The sequence below is a fragment of the Hippopotamus amphibius genome, chromosome 6 (assembly GCF_030028045.1).
Source record: "Hippopotamus amphibius kiboko isolate mHipAmp2 chromosome 6, mHipAmp2.hap2, whole genome shotgun sequence".
NCBI classification, from domain to species: Eukaryota; Metazoa; Chordata; class Mammalia; order Artiodactyla; family Hippopotamidae; genus Hippopotamus; species Hippopotamus amphibius.
Window position 1 is genome coordinate 144,676,610 of NC_080191.1, and position 19,294 is coordinate 144,695,903.

The window sequence follows — 19,294 nt, forward strand, 5'->3', positions numbered from 1 at the left end:
GGACAAGATAAAACCCCAGAAAAACAACTACATGAAGAGGAGATAGGCACACTTCTGGAAAAAGAATTCAGAATAATGATGGTGAAAATGATCCAGGACTTTGAAAAAAGATTGGAGGCAAAGATGGAAAGGTTGCAAGAAAAGTTTACCAAAGACCTAGAAGAATTAAAGAACAAACAAACAGAGGCATGCAGCACAATAACTGAAATGAAAAATACACTAGAAGGAACCAATAGCAGATTAATGGAGGCAGAAGGGCGAATAAGTGACTTGGAAGACAGAATGGTGATAATCACTGATGCAGGAAAGAATAAAGAAAAAAGAATCAAAAGAACTGAAGACAGCCTAAGAGACCTCTGGGACAATGTTATACGCACCAACATTCGCATTATAGGGGTCCCAGAAGGAGAAGAGAGAGAGAAAGGACCTGAGAAAATACTGGAAGAGATTATAGTTGAAAACTTCCCTAACATGGGAAAGGAAATAGCTACCCAAGTCCAGGAAGCACAGAGAGTCCCAGGCAGGATAAACCCAAGGAGAAACACGCCAAGACATATAGTAGTCAAGCTGACAAAAATTAAAGACAGAGAAAAGTTATTAAAAGCAACAAGGGAAAAATGACAAATAACATACAAAGGAGCTCCTATCAGGTTAACAGCTGATTTCTCAGCAGAAACTCTGCAAGCCAGAAGGGTGTGGCATGATATATTTAAAGTGATGAAAGGGAAGAACCTACAGCCAAGAATACTCTACCCAGCAAGGATCTCATTCAGATTCGAGGGAGAAATCAAAAGCTTTACAGACAAGCAACAGCTAAGAGAATTCAGCACCACCAAACCAGCCTTACAACAAATGCTAAAGGAACTTCTCTAAGCGGGAAACATAAGAGAAGGACCTACAGAAACAAAAACAAAACAATTAAGAAAATGGTAATAGGATCATACATTTCGATAATCACCTTGAATGTAAATGGACTAAATGCACCAACCAAAAGACACAGACTGGCTGAATGGATACAAACACAAGACCCATATATATGCTGTCTACAAGAGACCCACTTCAGACCTAGGGACACATACAGACTGAAAGTGAGGGGATGGAGAAAGATATTCCATGCAAATGGAAATCAATAGAAATAAAGGAAACTGAGGCTCAAGAGAGGTTAAGTGATTTGCATAAAGTCACATTGTCAGTGGCACAACTGGACTCAAATCCAAGAAGTCTGATCCCTGGATCTTAAACACTAAGTGATTCTGACTCCTTTACACCATCACACAATAAAGCATTACATGCTTTACTCCTAAATGTTACTACTAAGATTTATATGGTATGTAATAGCTCACTTGGAAACATATGTGAAACATTCACTACACAATTCAGAGACTCAACTTCCCATTTTTCAATTAAGCATTGCTACTGCTATTTAAGGACACGGACTTTGTGTTATTATCGGACAACTCTTCAGCCCCAAATAAGCAATCTTGGTACTAAAAAACAAAATAAGAAATAATAGGATCTAGTGCCAGAACGGTGGCATCCCAAGAACATGTCTTTAGTGATTGCACTACAAATCACTGCCTTTAGAGTTCTGCATTGCAGGGCAGCCCCCGAGAGCAATTTTTCCTTTTACAGCAATCTACACCGGTGGCCTGTGGGCACAACGCTCATGACAGATGGAAGGCAGTCCTTGGAAATCATCTACTGTATCATTCTTCTCTAGGTGTCCATGCTGTGCGTGGAAACTGTGTTGTCTCAGGGGCCTAACTTTTATTCCTGGTTGTACACTTGCCTTTGGATCGTTCCATTCTGTCTGCTGAGTCTGTTAAAAATGGATGGACTTCATTTTTTCTTGAAGTATGCCTGCAAAGCTCAATTTCTCTTTCAAAAACTGTCACTAGCTTCTCTAGGTTCATGCAGGCTCTGAATAGCAATCGCTTTCTCCCTTTTGGTCCATCAGTGGTACCTGCTTTTCCAATTGGTTAATTTCAAAATAAGTGATCCAGCCTTCGAAACATTTAAAGTAAAAAAATAATAAGAATCTTGAGATTGAATTGCCGTTTCACTTGGGTTCACTCCTGACTAATCAATAATTTGAAAAGAACGCCCACCCCCAACCTTTCAGAGCAGTTTCACTCTCTAACACATTGACTTTATAATGTCAACTCTCCTAATAGACACTAGCATTCAACTTTGTGCTCTTGGCACCAGAACAAAACTGCCACATTTCTGTTCATTACAGAGTCAAAGCTGTCATAGTCTGCTGTTACATTTTTCTGAATGTCCTCAAGCTGTCAAAATGTTTGCTATGTCTATCAAAATACACTAGATTCATTTGGGGCACTGGACATGAGCAGCACAAAAATCTTTCAGACAAATGGGTTTGAATGAACTGCAAATATATGAAGATTAAAATGAGAAAAGTATAGGGCAGAGCATGTCTTTGCTACTAAGTATGATAGAGTCTATTATCAACACAGGTAAAATTTGACTTGTTATGCAAAACAGGATATAGTAGAGTTTTTTAGTGGTTAGCAACTCTTTTTTGGATAGGTAAAGATTCAAATTTGTGCCAATTTGAGACCAATATATAACAGTGAGATTTCATCATGCTTTATTAATTTCAAGGTGGTATTCCCAAACACTGTAAGTCTGTTTCAAATTAATATAACATTCTCAAGCACCCCCAGAGGACATTCTGAAGCCCTGAGATTATATTTCAACAAGCCTAATGAAGTAGAAAGGATGGGGGCTCACGTCTACCTAAATTCCACAGCACGGAAGAGCACTTCTTCCTATCAGCATAAGAAGATAAAAATCATTTTGATGCATGCTGTTCATTATGCATAGCTGAAGAATTCCAAATTAATTAAGATAGAGAGAAGCAAATTATTCATTTATAGTTAAAGTTCCTAAGGTTTCTTTTATAAGCAGAATTAAAATAAAATTTTAAAGTTTTGTTTTCATTGGCATTGCTCCAATATTTGCAAGAAGCATGGCAGACTGGTCCCTCACATGGGATCTGGGGCAATGAAGTGCCACAATCTGCTTTGAAAAGGAGCTGTGTCACTTGGGGTGAAGCAGGGAAGAATATTTGCACACCACAGGCGCCTATTTGCATTTCCACGGGGATACTTCCATGTAACCTGCAAGGACAGTTATTACTGGTGGAGTCACCCTAGAGCTCTGGTTTCCCTCCTCACCATCGTAACTTTCTGTTTTCCAAAAATATGTTGATCTCTAAGAAAAAAATCTGTCCAAGAATTCATTTTCCTTCCTGGATGGTAATTACATTCAACAGCAGCAATTTCATACTAAATAATATTATTTGTCCCGAAGAACCGAGGGATAAAGTTACTCCGGTGTTAAATCCAAGTCTGATCAATTCTTTTCAATTCACTGTGTTAACCATTAAGTATATTTTAAAATTTTTAAGAAAAAAATCTCTTTCTGTTTCATCCTGGTCCCCTTCACCACCAGCTCAAACTCTCCGGTAAATAAAGCTAACGCTTACCTCAAAGGCTCTTTGTATTTGGACAAAGTCGCCCAGACTGAGTTGGTTTTCAAGCAGGGCAGTGCGGACATCTTCCTCAGCAGTTACACCTTGTGAGATTCTCTCTGGGTTCTCCGGCCCCAGCTGGGACCCTTTGTTCAACTCAAGGATAGCATTCTGGCAACTCATAATGGCTTCCCCTCTTTTCAACAGCCTTCAACTCTCTCTGTAAGTTTTTTTCTTTGTCTTTCCTTCAACAGGTGCCCTTGAAAAGAAACAACTTAGCAATCCAATTCCAAAATAAAAGTACATTTCAAGGCACTCAATTCCAGAGGTAAGGAATGAAAGCTGTCAACCCCTACACTTCCTAAATTCCACAGTTTATTTTCAAAACCCACTGTTGAATCATTTTAAAACGATTCCTTATACTCTGTTTAACCTGGCTTGATTAAAAAAGTGTAAACGCTTCACCCATGTTTATAGCAACTGACACAGAATGCAACTTCTAATACTCATTTTAAATGCATTAGAAAAGCAATTTCTCAAAATCTCTTTGGCTAACCTTGCTTCTATTCACATGCTGTGGTTTTAAACTCCATTTTCTTGTCTGGAGGCGTGAAGTGACGCAGCTGCAAGGTTTCTGTCCCAGTGAAGTGCTCGCCTCTGAAGGCCACCTTCCCAGCAATGTGGCCTTGTTTGTTTCATCTGTCCCTGTTGCCTTTGTGTGCTTCCTGGCAACCAACATAAAGCCAACTAAAACTTCTCCTGTTCCTCCTCCCCTTCACCCCTCTCAACTAATGACTGAAGATTTGAATATATAATGTAAAAACTGAGTTGTTTTTTTAAGGGCAATTCAGCCCACTCATTTTTTATTAAACTTCATCACTGCATTATTTAAAAACAACTTTTATAAATATATTTTCTATGGAGCATGTTATGTATTATGAAACAAGATGATTAGCCAAAGAAAAGAGCAATGAATTTAGGAATTTTATGTTTCCATGTAAAAAAATATTTCATTCATATTTAATACGAATCCATTCCTTGTATTCTCTTTGCCTTCGTTTCTATGTATATAGAACGGGGGCGTGGGGGGGGGGGTGGGCTACCCTGGCAGTCTAGTGGTTAAGACTCCATGCTTCCAATGCAGGGGGTGCAGTTTCCATCCCTGATCAGGGAACTAAGATCCCACATGCTGTCCGGTGTGGCCAAAAAAAAAGAAACTGGGGATGGTTTAACATAGGTTTGCAATTCATTGAAAATATGGAGGGAGAGCACAGCATAATATAACATGATAAACCTGATGATAAAACTACTTACAGTACCATCACTGGTTCAGCTAATATTAATGAATAGGGAGGAAAAAGGACAACGTTGACATTTTGTTTTAGTATTTACCATGTGTCAGGCACGACACTAAGCACTTTGCAATTCCTTACCTTGTTAAAGCTTCACAATAACCCTGCAAGGCAAACAGGATCACTCTCCCCACTTTACAGATGAAGAGACAACATAAATGCCAAAGACCACACAGTTAGCAAGGTATGGAAAAAGTCAGAGTGTCTCCCGGCTTCGGAGCCTGACCTTTAGATGCATGTCTCTTCTGCACCATATTTCATCTGTGTAAAACTGAAAAGTCATCACTAGATATTCTCTAAGTTATCTTCCAGCAATATCATATGACGAGCTAGTGTTCACAGGCTCATGGTGATACAAAGCACATTCCCTGCAACACAGAGATGGAAGCAACCCACAGGCTTTCCTGTACCAGTTTTGAAAAAAAATGAGATACCATTCATGCACCCATTAACTCATCTATTTCTCTGTCCATCATTCATTCCAAAATCCATTTACTAAGGACCTGGTGCCCACCCCCGAAGAGTTTACAGTTTTACAGGAACTGTTACCTGTCTAGTTCATTTTTCAAGCCAATCCCAATCTCTTGCTGTTTATGTACAGTGATGTGTTGAGAAGAATTGGGAAGTCATACATAGGCTCAGAGGAAAAGAGTGGCATTATAAGTTGCAGATGTGTATCACGGACACAGAAGGGCTGAGGGGGCATGTTTACCATGCATTTGACTTTCCTGGTTTATCCCTTCATGTAAATCAGAAAAGCATCTTTAAGCCCTAATACGATAAACTCCCACAAATTATCTCACATAGGAATAAAATTTGTCTTCTTACTATCCTAATTAGCAAATTAATAATAGTTTAGTTCAGTCAGAGCAGTCCTATAAATGTCTGTAAAATGTTTTATAGTGATATGTTGGAGAGTTGGACTTAATTCCATAACAGACACTAATGAGGGAAGGAAGAAGAAATAGAAAAAATATTCTGTGAAGCTGCACTGGGAGAGGTAGGCATCCCACTCGCTGACGATGCAAAATGCTCTAATTATTCTGAGATAGTCCAACTGCCTGGCTACTTAGCTTTCATAGAGCTGCACCTCTAAACGCTTTCATTAGTCAAAACAGGAGAGTGTAATGAGCAGCTAACAAATTACTATAGAAATTAATCAGTTGATACAGTTTCCTTCCTGTAAAATTATGGCATTAGAAATCATTCTTGATCATGAAGCCTTCAATGGCCTTCACCTTCTTTGTAACGGTGTGGTTAATTTTCAGGTTAAACTTCCACCGCTCTGAAAAGCCCGTAACTAGCCTCTTGCCGATCCTGAAATGTACCTTCTGTGTGCCATGAATCAGTTATGAGTTTGTGAGAATCTGCTTCATGCACAGTCCCATCGTAGGCTCTGCGGGGAACAGTGCCGTGATGAGGACAGTCTGTGTTCTCCAAAAGTGAAAGGTTTAGTCTGGAGAGGATGCTGACCGACCTGACCGACACTTGCTCCCTTCTCTGGTAGGGACCAGCCAACAGTCACTAGCATAGCGGAGCACTAGGCACCCAAGAGGACGGCATGAGCAGATACATCCACTGGCTCTTGCTTTTTTTTGGAACCTTGGGCCTGAATCACTTTCCCCACGGAACAGACACTTCCATGTGTGTCCTTGTCACAACTCCCAGTCCACCCACAGATCCCTGCTCTCTTCCTCCCCTGTAATTCATACCCACCAACACAAATGCAGGCCCTGTCTCTCCTCTTAATTTCCCTTCCCTCTGTTTGTCCTTCCCTCACACCGAGGCCTGTTCTTACTAACATGCTTAATCTTTGCCTACAATTCTCCCTCCACCTCCTTCCTATACGTGAACCCAGCTTCACCTTATAAACCCCCTTCCCCACCAAACCATCTCAACTTGAGGCTGCTCCTTGCCCCAGTCCCCATTCCTTAGGGCCAGTGGAAGGGTGTCTTCCCATGGTCTTCTTGCTTCCTGAACACGTGTCTTCTCAACATGGTGCCAGTGGCCAAACACACCCCTACAGCCCTCCCCCTCTCAGCCTTCAGCCTCCAGCTCAGTTTAAACATCACCTTCTCCCAGAGCCTGAGAGAAAGCACCAGCCCTGCCTTTGGCACCTTTTAAGCCCTCAATAAATATTAGTTTCTTCCCTTCCTTGTTCCAGATCCTCCTGGTTCAGATTAATTACTCCTTCCACTCTGCAACCGCAGCATTTTGTTTACACTTTAACCACAGCAGCTTTTCTTTCTGCCTTGCAATATAATTAGTTGCCTGTGTATCTGTCTCTCTCCCACTACATTAACTCCCTAAGAACAAGGATGGTACCTGACTAATGCCTCTGGCCTCACATGGCCCAACACAGAGCTTTGTATAAACTGCACAGTGGTACAGTCATGTGTGCTCAGGGTGGGCTGAAAACAGGATGGGCTGAAAGTGAAATTCTCCTACAGCTTTGAGTTTTCAGGTCAGGGTTCTGGGAACGGGTGGCATTGAGTGCAAAACAGAGGTAGAAGTCCAGGAAAAAAACAATTAATGAGGGAAACAAAATTTGAGATTTTATCTTCAAGGCTCTTAGAATAAACTGTTCAAGCGCTTTTGAAACAAAGCACTTATTTTTATACATGCAATTTCTATGTAAGATGCACATGTGTTGAGGCCCTACTTTGTCCCAATCACTGCTTTAGACACCAGAAAAGCAAAAACAAATAAGACACAGCTCTGTACTCACTGTTGCTCAGAGACATATAATAGTAAATGCTGGGTAATTCCCTGGTGGTCCAGTGGTTAGGACTCTACGCTTTCATTGCCGTGGGCTGGGTTCAATACCTGGTTGGGGAGCTAACATCCCGCAAGCCTCATGGCATGGCCAATACAAACAAAAAAAATTGTAAATGCTGGTTTTACGTTAATTTTATTTTTTAAGGAAGTAGGTCCCCTGTTAACTCTTAGGCAACATGATATTTGCCTTTTTTTGATCTGCTGAACAATGTCCAAAGTAAGAAAACTGTATTTTTATAACAGCTTTTCGCAGAATGTTCAAGTATTTAAGCACTGAGAATTTATGAAATAATGATATCCTGAAGTAACTAAATGTATCATTTTGCAATAAGTTGCATATTGTCCTATGTCAGGTTCTAGTCCAAGTAAGAAGTTGTAGCCAAATTTTACAATATAGAGAAGTAGAAGGCAAAATTGGAAAAATTCTAATTTTTGACTTAAGCATTTCTACTCATTTGAAAAAAGGAACTGTGATTTTATCAGTAGATACAGAGGATCCGCTGAACTGACTATTGAGAATCAGTGCTTAAAAATATTCTCAGGTTGAATCTTTTATACAAATTCTGATAGGCCTTCCCAACAGCTAATCACTTTTTGAGCCCCTCTTTGCTTTAACAAATCCTTGTCTTTGAAATCCAATGTCCATGTTCAAAGTCACACATGGGCTTGTTGTTTGTCAGCAGGGTTTTCACTAGGGAGCCACTTTCTGGGCAATTACTCTGAACTAGGTTACCAAATTCCTTTATGTTGTCTCTGTGAGAGGACACTGCATTTTACTCCACTTGGAACTTGAGAACAGTTTGTCAAAGTCACTTTGATATAGAATACTTGCATCCATGTATAGAACCACTAGAAAGTAGTCATAAAATCATTGCATGAAAAGAGTCACTGAAAATCCAGTAAGCACTTATTGATTTCCTCCTTGAAGAAAGAAAGAAAGCAGGTAGGTGGGAAATTAATTATTGAGTCCCTCATATATGCCAAACGCTGTGTTAGGTAGTTTCACACATGTAATTTTATTAAGCCTCATGATATCACTGCAAGATACTTAATATTTTCCCTTCTTTTTTAGCGATGATGATACTAAACCAGATGAAGTCTCTTGCCCAATTCACACAACTTGCAAATTGTATAATATAATAATATCATATTATGGTCTCTGCTAAGACTTGACATTTATTTGTTCACTTAATTCTCTTCGAAATGCTATGATGTGGGCACCATTATGATCACCATTTTATAGGTGAAGAAACTGAGGCTTAGATAGATTAAATAACTTGTCTAAGATCACCCAGCAAAGCTGTAATTCAAAACTCAAATCCTTCTATGTACTCCACAGTGTAAAACCCTGTAAAGAATCATCTGCTAAACACCATAGTAAATTCTAATCCAGTTTGGGAGCTGAGATGTGTGAAAAGTGAGGAAATGAGGAAGCACATACGTGGTAATAAAGTTAAAGGAGCTTAGAATTTGGAGTCGGTACACAAGGTTCAAGTCTTAATTCTCTCACTTGCAATTCTTTATTTCTTGGGAACGCTGAATCATTTCTTAAAATGAAGATGGTAATATTGTTTATTTCAGAATAGTTTTAAGGTTAAAATGAGATAATATGTTGAAAGCTATCTGTAAATTGTGAAAACACTGTGCACATGAATTAGCATTAATATTAGTACACGGTCAGAGAAAGGGAAATTCCCTGCAAACTCAGAAAGATTGGGTAGGGATTCACACACAGGTTGGAATACTCTATTCGTAAAACAGAATGAAGCAAAATTATCTATGTCATGACATTTCCTATTGAAGCTGATATTCTATCATCATTTTCATTGCTCCTAGGAAGTTCTTACATCTAAAACCATCCCAAAGAGATCAATGCCATATAAAAATTTTCAAGGTTAGTTATTAAATACAATACCTATTATGTGTGTGTGTTATATTTAACACTTTGAAAAAATTTTTCTGCTTAGAATTAGTTAGAGCTAATGGCAACTGCAGAAGTCTCCTCTAATGGATCTGGTCTGCTTAGCACTGAATCTATTTTTAATAGCAACAGAAATAGCTCTTTCCCATCACCAAAACAGTGTAACTACTATGTGTTATAACATGAGCTTCTTACTATTCAAGTGCCCAAATCCCCAGAATCAGAAGTTTTGTTGATAAAGCATTATAACCTCTGTTTTAGAAGGAAAGTGGAATTTTCATTAAATATGAACTCTCTGGATGACTTAGCCTCAAAAGAGGATACATATATGTAAACATACACATATACATATGCATAAGCACACAGAGAGAGAAAGACAGAGAGAGGGGAAGACATGTGAGAGTGTAAGATTGGGAACTTCTAGACAAGTTGTCTCAAAAGCAAGAGACCATCATGGGCAGCCACAGTGTGTTGGGTGAGCACTGATCATTAACTGGGGTGGCAGAGGTGTAATTCAGAGACAAACGTATCTCCAGAAGAGAGAAAATATAAGGGGACAAGACCTCTAGGTCAGAGTCAGGAGACTGGGTTTTAATGTAGTCGCACCATGTCCATGTAACACTGGACATTTATCTTTGGGCTTCAGTTTCCATAGTCATAAGTGGAGATAATTCCTACAAGCCCACTTCAAAGCCTCAGTTTGAGGCTCAGAGGAGATCCTGTATGTGAAAACATTTACCAGCCAGAAAGAGCTATGTAAATATTTATTTTATAATATTTTTATGTCACTTAACGTGTGTAGGGCATCACCATCGTGATACCAATGGTCATCAGACATGGGTCTTAACAGTAAAGGGCATAAAATCTAAACAATGAATCACATAGGTAAAATAAATGTTATAGGTGCATACTCTGTGGATTTGGTTAAGAAAGAAATTGCTTAAAAATATTTGAAGGGGCATTGTGGATGGAGCAAAGATGACTTTGGAAGAGGTGGCATTGGAGTTGGAGTTATGATGTATTTATGTATCCTCAAAATTCATATGTTGAAGTCCTAACCCCTGATACCTCAGAATGTGACCTTATTTGGAATAGGGTCATTGCAAAGGCAATAAGTTAAATTAAGATAAGGTCATATTGGAGTAGGGTGTACCCCTAAGCCAGTATGACTGGTGTCCTTATAAAAAGAGGAAATTTGTACATAAACACACACACACACACTACCATGTGAAGATTAGAGTTACTCTGCCACAAGCCAAGGATCTACTAGAAGCTAGGAGTGAGGTCTGGAACAGATCTTTCCTTAGTACTGGCGGAAGGAGCATTCCTGCTGTCACCTTGATTTTGGACTTCCAGCCTCCAGAACTGCTGGATAATAAATTCTGTTGTTTAATGAGGTCACTCAGTCTGTGGTACTTTGTTATGGCAGCCCTCGGAAATTAATACAGTTGTTTATATGGTAATACAAGAAAGACAATTATATATATGGAAATATATGTTATTAATAATATTTATTATTATTATTAAGCTAATAAAAATGTAAATACAATCACTATAATACATAATATGCTATTATTATATTATATAATATATTGTGTAATATACTAAATATTATATTATATAATGTACTAAAATATTATATAATATACCATTATAATATTATATAATATTAAGCACCTAGCATAGTGCTTGGCACATAGTAGGCACCAAATATTGATAAAGACTTATTGAATGAATGTTTTAATAAATAAAAAGGAGATCACAGAAAGAAGAATGGATTGGCATCAAATATATATATATATTTTTTACCTGTTTCATACTTTCTTCCCCCAAACCAATCCCTTACATCTTACACACACAAGAAAAATCAGAAAAATCCACGCTACTATGAAAAATGCTGCCATTTCACCTTTGTTTACTCTCAGAAATTCTGTCAGGAAAGCAAAGAAATAAAAAAGGTAATAAAAAGGATTTCAAAACTTGTAAAAATCAAAGTTCTGAGACAAACTGCACTTTAAAAGATTGAAAGCTGTGATCCCGAGGGAGAACACTGCCACGACAAATGTTTCTCGCAGAACAGATGCTCCCGGACACGGTGCTCTGATGAAAAGCCCTGAAGACCACAGGCCTCTATTTGTCTGCAGCAGAAATAGCAATGGTCAAATTAATGTCAGAAGTACACTCCTAAATCAAGTTGTTCCACATGTACTCATAGAGCAGGCATCGTAGAAAATGCAGATGGAACTTTGGCAATCATTGCCTGGACCAAATGCTGTCAGAGAAAATGGATCTTAATTTACTCAACATATTTTGGTTTTGTAATTTTCAAGATTAATTCTTGACAATTTCTGAAAAAAACGTGAGGCCCTTTAAAGGCAAGCTTTAAAAATGCACTCTGGAATGAGACAGGGAGTTAGGCATGTTCAGAGCCGACGGCAGGAGGGCTGATTCCTGTGTTCATGTCCTCTACAGGGGTGTGTGTGTGTATGTGTGTGTGTGTGTATGTGTGTGTGTGTAGGGGGGCAGTTAGCTCAGGAAGAAGCTCATCCACCTATTGGGAGAATATAGCAGCGGGAATGACCAGGAACACAAATTTACCAAGTGGGATGCTAAATTTAGGGAAGTGAGTCAGATTTTCAACTAAGCAGAAAAATGATACCAATCTATGATCATAACCAGCTGCATGACCTTGGGGAAGTTACTCAAGCTCCCCAGTTTCAAAATCTTCATCTGTAAAATTAAAAGATTAAATCATATGATCTTTAAATTCTCTTCCAGTACCTAATTTTAAGAAAGAGGGCAGGGGAAAACATAAGAACCCTGTGAGCTCTGCAGAAAAGGAAAATATTCCGTGTCCCAGGTACTATTATTGCATTTGTACTCGTGGTACCCAGGACATGTCTTTCGACATCATAAATGCTTTTTTTGACGATAGACTAAATTATCATACGGACCAACTAATGAAGCTGTGGGTCAAGCATTTGCCCAACTGCCACACGCTGAGCCCAACTACCTGCTTCTCTCATTGGATTAGCAGTGGAGATTTCAGCACTTGGTTATGGCAAATGAATGCTGTCAAAAGAATCCAGTTCAAATGGATTTGCTTATCCACCCAGTCATTCATTTCCCCATACACTGATGGATAGTGTGGGCCAAGCATGGTGTTAGATTCTGGTGCTATCAAGTAACAAAGACAGACTGGCTCCTACTCTCATGAAGCTTACAGTCTAGTAGGGTAAGAGGTGGATTCAAGGAAGAGCATACAGGGGCTCCTAATCACAGCTGGAAAGATCGGGAAAGGAAGGTGTCTTCAAAAAAGTCCTACTTCTGGTGACTTCCAAATGATGAGTAGGTAGTTGCCATATAAAGACTAGAATAAAGGGGGCTTAAATAGAAGAAACAATATGTGCAATGGTCTGGAGGTGACTGAGTTCATGGTGGATTCCTGGGGAGACAAATAGTTTAGTCTGGATGGCTCAGAAAGCATAGGGAAGGGGGGCTGGTGGACGGGGTGGGCGTCTGGCTGGAGAAGTAATCTGGTCCAGATCATGACAGCTGTGTTGGGCAGCCAAGTGTTCATGATGAGGGCAGGGGAGCTATGGAAAATTTGTAGCAGAGGAAGTAACATGATGAGATGTGCATTCATGGAAGATCACTGATGCCCAGTGGTTCTCATCTAGGTAGTTTTTAAGTGATCTAGGCAGCTTTTAAAAATCCAAAGCCCAGTTCCACTTCAGAACAATTATTTAAAATCTCTGGAGGTGGAATCCAGGCACCAGTAATTTTTCAAGTTCCTCAGGTGATTCCATCATGCAGCTAAACTTCAGAAACACTGGATCAAAAAGAGGCAGGATCAACTAGGAGACAATTGAGGTAATAATACTGACCGTTGATGATGGTTTTTATTTATCCCAGAAAAGTATCAGAAATACAAAAGAGAGTATTTGATAGGTGTGGAGGAGAGAAAAATCCAGAATAAGCATCAGCACAATTCTGAAATCTCTTATTGTATGGTTTAGATTTCACAAACCACTTTAATAGTTTAAATATTTAAAAAATAAAAATAATTAAATAAGATGGGAAAAAAACTAAAACTGAACACAAATAGAAACAAGTGAATCCAACCAAATGGATTGCACAAATAAATGAACACTGGTTTTGTTAGGAATCAGGGTTTTCATTGCAGCAGAAGAGAGAGAATATAAATATGGTATGGGGAGAGACAAGGAAGAACTCTATGCGGCTGCATTGGAATCAGAAGATAGTATAAACTAATCACACACACACTCTCATACACACACACACACGCGAGCACACACACACACACACACACATTTATTTCCTAGCTCTGACTGCTGAGACACCTCAAATGCAATAAGCACACCTAGCTCAGGTCTTCATTTCTAAATACCATTCTCCTTGAAGAAGTAAATGATTCCTGAGCCAGGGCAGGAGTAGTACAAGATAAACCTTGGATATCTTGTTTGCTAGAATCTAAAAGAAAAAAATGCTTTTAAGGTGATAGACACATCAAAAAGAAATGGGTAAAGGCATAAAGGGACCCACACTGGCCAAACTGGGGTCAATTTGAACATCAAAATATAATGACAGGAATGGGTAGCACAAAGAACTTTTAAGTGTCAATGATTCTTGGTGCTTCCCTGGTGGTGCAGTGGTTAAGAATCCACCTGCCAATGCAGGGGACACAGGTTAGAATCCTGGTCTGGGAAGATCCCACATTCCACGGAGCAACTAAGCCCATGAACCACAACTACTGAGCCTGTGCTCTAGAGCCCATGTGCCACAACTACTGAGCCCACGTGTCACAACTACTGAAGCCCACGTGCCTAGAGCCTGTGCTCCGCAACAAGAGAAGCCACCACACTGAGAAGCCTGTGCACCCTAATGAAGAGGAACCTCCACTCTCTGCAACTAGAGAAAGCCCGTGTGCAGCAACGAAGACCCAACACAGCCAATCAATCAATCAATCAATTAATTTAAAAAAGTGTGCCTGATTCTATACTGATACAAATACACACATACACATACAAAGAAAATGGAAAGAAGGAAACAAGGAAGGAAGGAAACAAGGAAAGAAGGAAGGGAGGGAGAAAGGAAAGGATGGCAGGAAGGAAGGGGACTGGGAGGGAATAAAAAGAAGTAAATCTTGATAGAGTTAGAATATCACTGTTTTACAACAAACTTTAGTAATAATTGATTCAGGAAAAGATCATCAACTGATTAAAGTTTCTTAAAAAATAAAATAAAATATTTACACAATTTCAAAGTATCTTCCCCACAGATTACCTGTATCACAGAAGCAAAAGGGGTACCTTTCAGTGGAGTAAGTTATTGAAGCTATTGCCAGTAATGGGACAGACTGACATCATGGGCATCTGGATGTGATGTGCCGAGAAGGACCCAGCATCACTTCCACAACATTCCTGCCAAATCCAGAACTGAATCTATTCATGAGTAAACAATCAGACACGTCCAGATAGATAGAATTCCATAAAACAGCCAACCATCCTCTTCAAAAAATCTCAATGTCCTGAAAAGATAAAAGAATCATTGAGACTGAAGACACAAGGCAACTATATGCAACTCATAATCCCAGACTGGCTCCTTGAATTTGGGTTGAGTGAAGGGAGGGGACAGTACTGGGAGGACAGGTGACATTTAAATATGGACTGTATATTAGAAAATAGTATTGAATTAATACGAAATTTTCTGAATTTGATGATTGCCCTGTGGTTATGTAAAAGAATGTATTTGTTCTTAGAGATACGTGGCAGCATATTTAGGTTAAGGGCCACGATGCCTGTAATGTTTGCAATTGGCTCAACAATAATGATTATATATATTATATAACAACTCTAAATACACACTTACGTACATAGACATATATTATCGTACTATTCTAGCAGTTCTGTAGCTTTGAATTTTTTTCAAGATAAAAGTGCAAATTTCAGGTTTTGAGCTTGAGCAGGGGAAGCAGCCATTGACGCCCAGCTGAGTGTATGAGGACATCCTCACTCAGGAAAGCCAGTGGCTTTAGGGTCACTTCAGCTTTCACAGCTGGGGGAGTTACCCAGCACCCCTCCTTCCACCCCGTGCCCAAGACCGTGTCCATTCTCCATCACAACCTGTATCTCATAGTACTGTTATTCATTTTTCCAAAGTCATTTGCAACAGGGAAGTACAGGTGCTTGAACTGTTACAGTCCTTAGTCAGACTCATTTTTCTTAGGTTCAGTCAATATAAACTCCTTATAATTCCTGGATTTAATGTAGCAAGAGTGATTCTACAAAAGGTCAAATACCAGGCATTTACTGAACCAGTTACTGAACCAGTCAATTTTTTTCTAGCCATCTTGCAAGCAGTTTGGGTTTCCTACCCAATATCCCTTCTCCGTCTCTTCCTTGGTAAAAAAAAAAAAAACCCTTTTCATACACAAGACATTGTACCCAACACCAGGCAAGACAGCCTGTTTTTCCCAGACTCCCTCACAGGCAGAAATGACCACGTGACACAATGACACAATTCTGGCCAATGGAACAGTAAGTGGAAGACTGTTTGAGGCTCTGGAAAGGCTTTTGTTTTACAGGATAAAATAGGGAAGGTACTCCCTCTTCCTTTCATCCTGCCCTGGATGTGGACACAATGACTGGAGCAGCTGAGGGAAAGACTGCGAAAATCTCAGGAAGTCAATACTTGAGTCACTTGACCAACATCGGCAACTGCCCTTTTCTAGAGTTCTTGTTATACTAAAACAAAAACCAAAAAAATTCCTCTTGCTACTTGCAAGCTAGTACATTCCTAATAGATTCAAACAATTAGGAAGATGATAACATTTGTCTTGTCAGAAAATGCTAGGAATACACAAGGTTAAAAGCAACTAGCGCAGTTTTAGACTTGTTGGACCTAGGTTTCTGAGAACCAGCTAACTGGGGTATCCAACCGAGAACTGGCTATGAATGTTGGAGTGTTTTCTTAGGCATTTTGTATTTGGGGAGGATGGACGCAGAGGGGACGGAGGGAGATCACGGTGGGAGGATGAGTATACATCAGCATTCTGAACACTCATCGTAGAAAAGCTACACCTGAAATCATTTTCCTATATTTCTCTGTTTTTTGTATTTTGAACATACAGGAGGCAAAGGAACAGGTAAGGATTGTTGTTTCTTTGTGCTTTTTCTGTTACCTGGGAAGTACGTGTTATGTATGTGTTTTTTTCTTTTAGGTAGGAAAGACAAAGTGAGAAACAAATAATTTTTTAAAATCTAGTTGTCTTTAATTAGTTAGTGATAAGTAGAATTTAGGGATCATTCTTTTCTAAATTATAAAGAAATTCTGACTAGCCTGGAGAGTTCTGTTAGCTGATACCTGTCCAGACCACCAGAAATAGGGGCAATGCATAATTACACCGTCTGCCTCCTTTTCCTCCCCTCTTTATTTCAGCGGTGACTTATCAGCAAAAAAAAAAAAGAAAAAAAAAAAGAAAAGAAAAAAGCAGAGGACACATACATTGGGGAAATGGAGAAATTGAAAATAAATATGAGTACCTAAATATCAATACTCCACAAATAGATTACCCAAACACTACCGTTAGGCAATATAGGTCAGGCTATTTGGGTCATAAAAACCAAACTCACTTAGCCAACTAACGGGGATTTGTTATATAGTGTGATTAAAGAGGAGGAGAGAGACACATCGGGCACTTCTGGAGAAGTAAGGAATTACAAGAGTACCTTGTTTTATTGCGCTTTACAGACAACAGCATGTTTTACAAAGTGAAGGTTTGTGGCAACCCAGTGTCAAGCAATTTTTCCAATACCATTTGCTCACTTTATGTCCTGGTGTCACACTTTGGTAATTTTTGTAATATTTCAAACTTCTTCATTATTATATTTATGGTGATCTGTGATCAGTGATCCTTGATGTTACTATTGCAAAAATATTACAACTCATTAAAGGCTCAGATGATGGTTAGCATTTTTAGCAATAAAGGTTAGCATTTTTTAATTAAGGCGTGTACTTTGGTTTTTTTAGACATAATGCTATTGCACACTTATTAGACTACAGCATAGAGTAGACAAATTTTTATATGCTCTGGGAAACCAAAAAAACTTTGTGGTTCTCTTTATTGTGGTGATCTGGAACTGAATCCTCAACATCTCCGAGGTATTCCTGAACAATAGAGCTGAGTTTGATGCAGTATTGGAAGGTCATTCTAGAACCAAACCAAGGTTGGAAATTGGATTATCTTATCTCAATGGCAGTCAATTGAATTTTCACCTAAATGTAACTTGAGCAACTCTCTTGCTGTTTGGTTTTGTATTTCTACACCCTACTTTTTCACTGCAAATTAACTTATCCTCTAATCAATTTTCTCCACCTCATCCATACTCAAGGTTTCTGCTCCCTCCTGATGTTGGTCTTTATGTGCTTTTTCTGCTTCATGGCTTAAATTTCCTCTCCCACTGCCAACCAATTTTCAGAATTACCTAGTTTAGAATTTAGAGCTAGTGTCTGAAGTGGCCCGGCTCACTATGGTTGAGCAGAGCTCTTCTACAGATTGGCTATCTCAAAAGCCAATCCAAATAATTTTTGCCATTGGATAAACTTCCTCTCCTCTTCCAATCAGTATTGATGGGGAAGGTCACATAAAAATAGCCAAGAATCCTTTCCTTCAGCAGTGACCGTGGGTGGGGCCGTTTCCTTCAACAGTGGAGTCTGGAGGAAACCAAGTAACTCATGTAGGGCTTGTGAGTACCGTCAGAAAAAAGGGAAAGACAGTTGACATTTAGTTAGTGAGTATAATGGTATTCAGAGAATAACTCTGCAACTATACTCACAAAGCCAGACCCTGTAAGATAATTGTAGACGAAATGAGATATTAAATATGCTGTTATGAATAGCTGATTTGATTTAGAAAGATGACTGCTATTTCCCTGCAGTGGTATCAAATGACTGGGTTTATTTTCTCAAAGACCTTTGTAACACATGCTTGAAAAAGCTTAGCACTTTTGCTTGGAATATAAATGTCAAACTGTCAAAATCATAAAAATCTTTAAAACAATTTCTAGAAAAAGCTTAATAGAAAAGAGAAATGCATAAACATTATAAAAGAGGTCAAATATAAATGCCAATCAAGAAAATAGATGAAATAGATCAGTATTCAGCTATAATTGCCCCCCCCATCTTAATTTCATTTGGAATTCAATCTATGTAATTTCTTCTTTTTCAAATTCCATTTAGGATAATATCCAGTTGGTAATTTGTAGCTTTTCATGCAATGTGCCCAAGTGATGAGACATCTTTCCTGAAGCACTCTTTGCTCTCTTATTTAGCATCTTTACAAAACAATAACAAATATCTTGATTATTTCATGCTGAGTGAAACATTTTAGCACATTTATAAGGTAATGTTACTTAGAATTATCTTCCAGGACATTTTCCTTCTTCCCCTAATTTGTTGTAGCTGAAAGGCAGGATATGCGAATTTATTTTTACATTCTTGTGTGTTTTCTTTCATGGGGTCCCTCCCTCCTTTCTTTAGTCTTAATTTTAGCAAGCGAGACCATCTATCTTAGGTCTTCTTTCGCATAGCTTAAGTTCAATAATTTTACATAGAATTCTCTCCCCTGATTCTCTTTTCTGTTGCTGATATCAGACTTCCAGCCTCCAAATCTGTGAGAAAATTAAATTTTGTTGTTTAAGCCATGCAGTTTATGGTATTCCATGA

The 19,294-nt window shown here is 38.9% G+C and overlaps 1 protein-coding gene across 1 annotated transcript in view; it reads right to left on the reverse strand.

Annotated features, from left to right (window-relative positions):
* Nucleotides 1-3,679, reverse strand: part of WDR49 (WD repeat domain 49) — a 141,779-nt gene extending 138,100 nt beyond the window's left edge. Inside the window, exon 1 of the mRNA XM_057737806.1 lies at nt 3,512-3,679. Within this exon, the coding sequence (XP_057593789.1) occupies nt 3,512-3,679 (168 nt within the window). The remainder of the gene's footprint in view (nt 1-3,511) is intronic.
* Between the last annotated feature and the right edge of the window lie 15,615 nt (nt 3,680-19,294).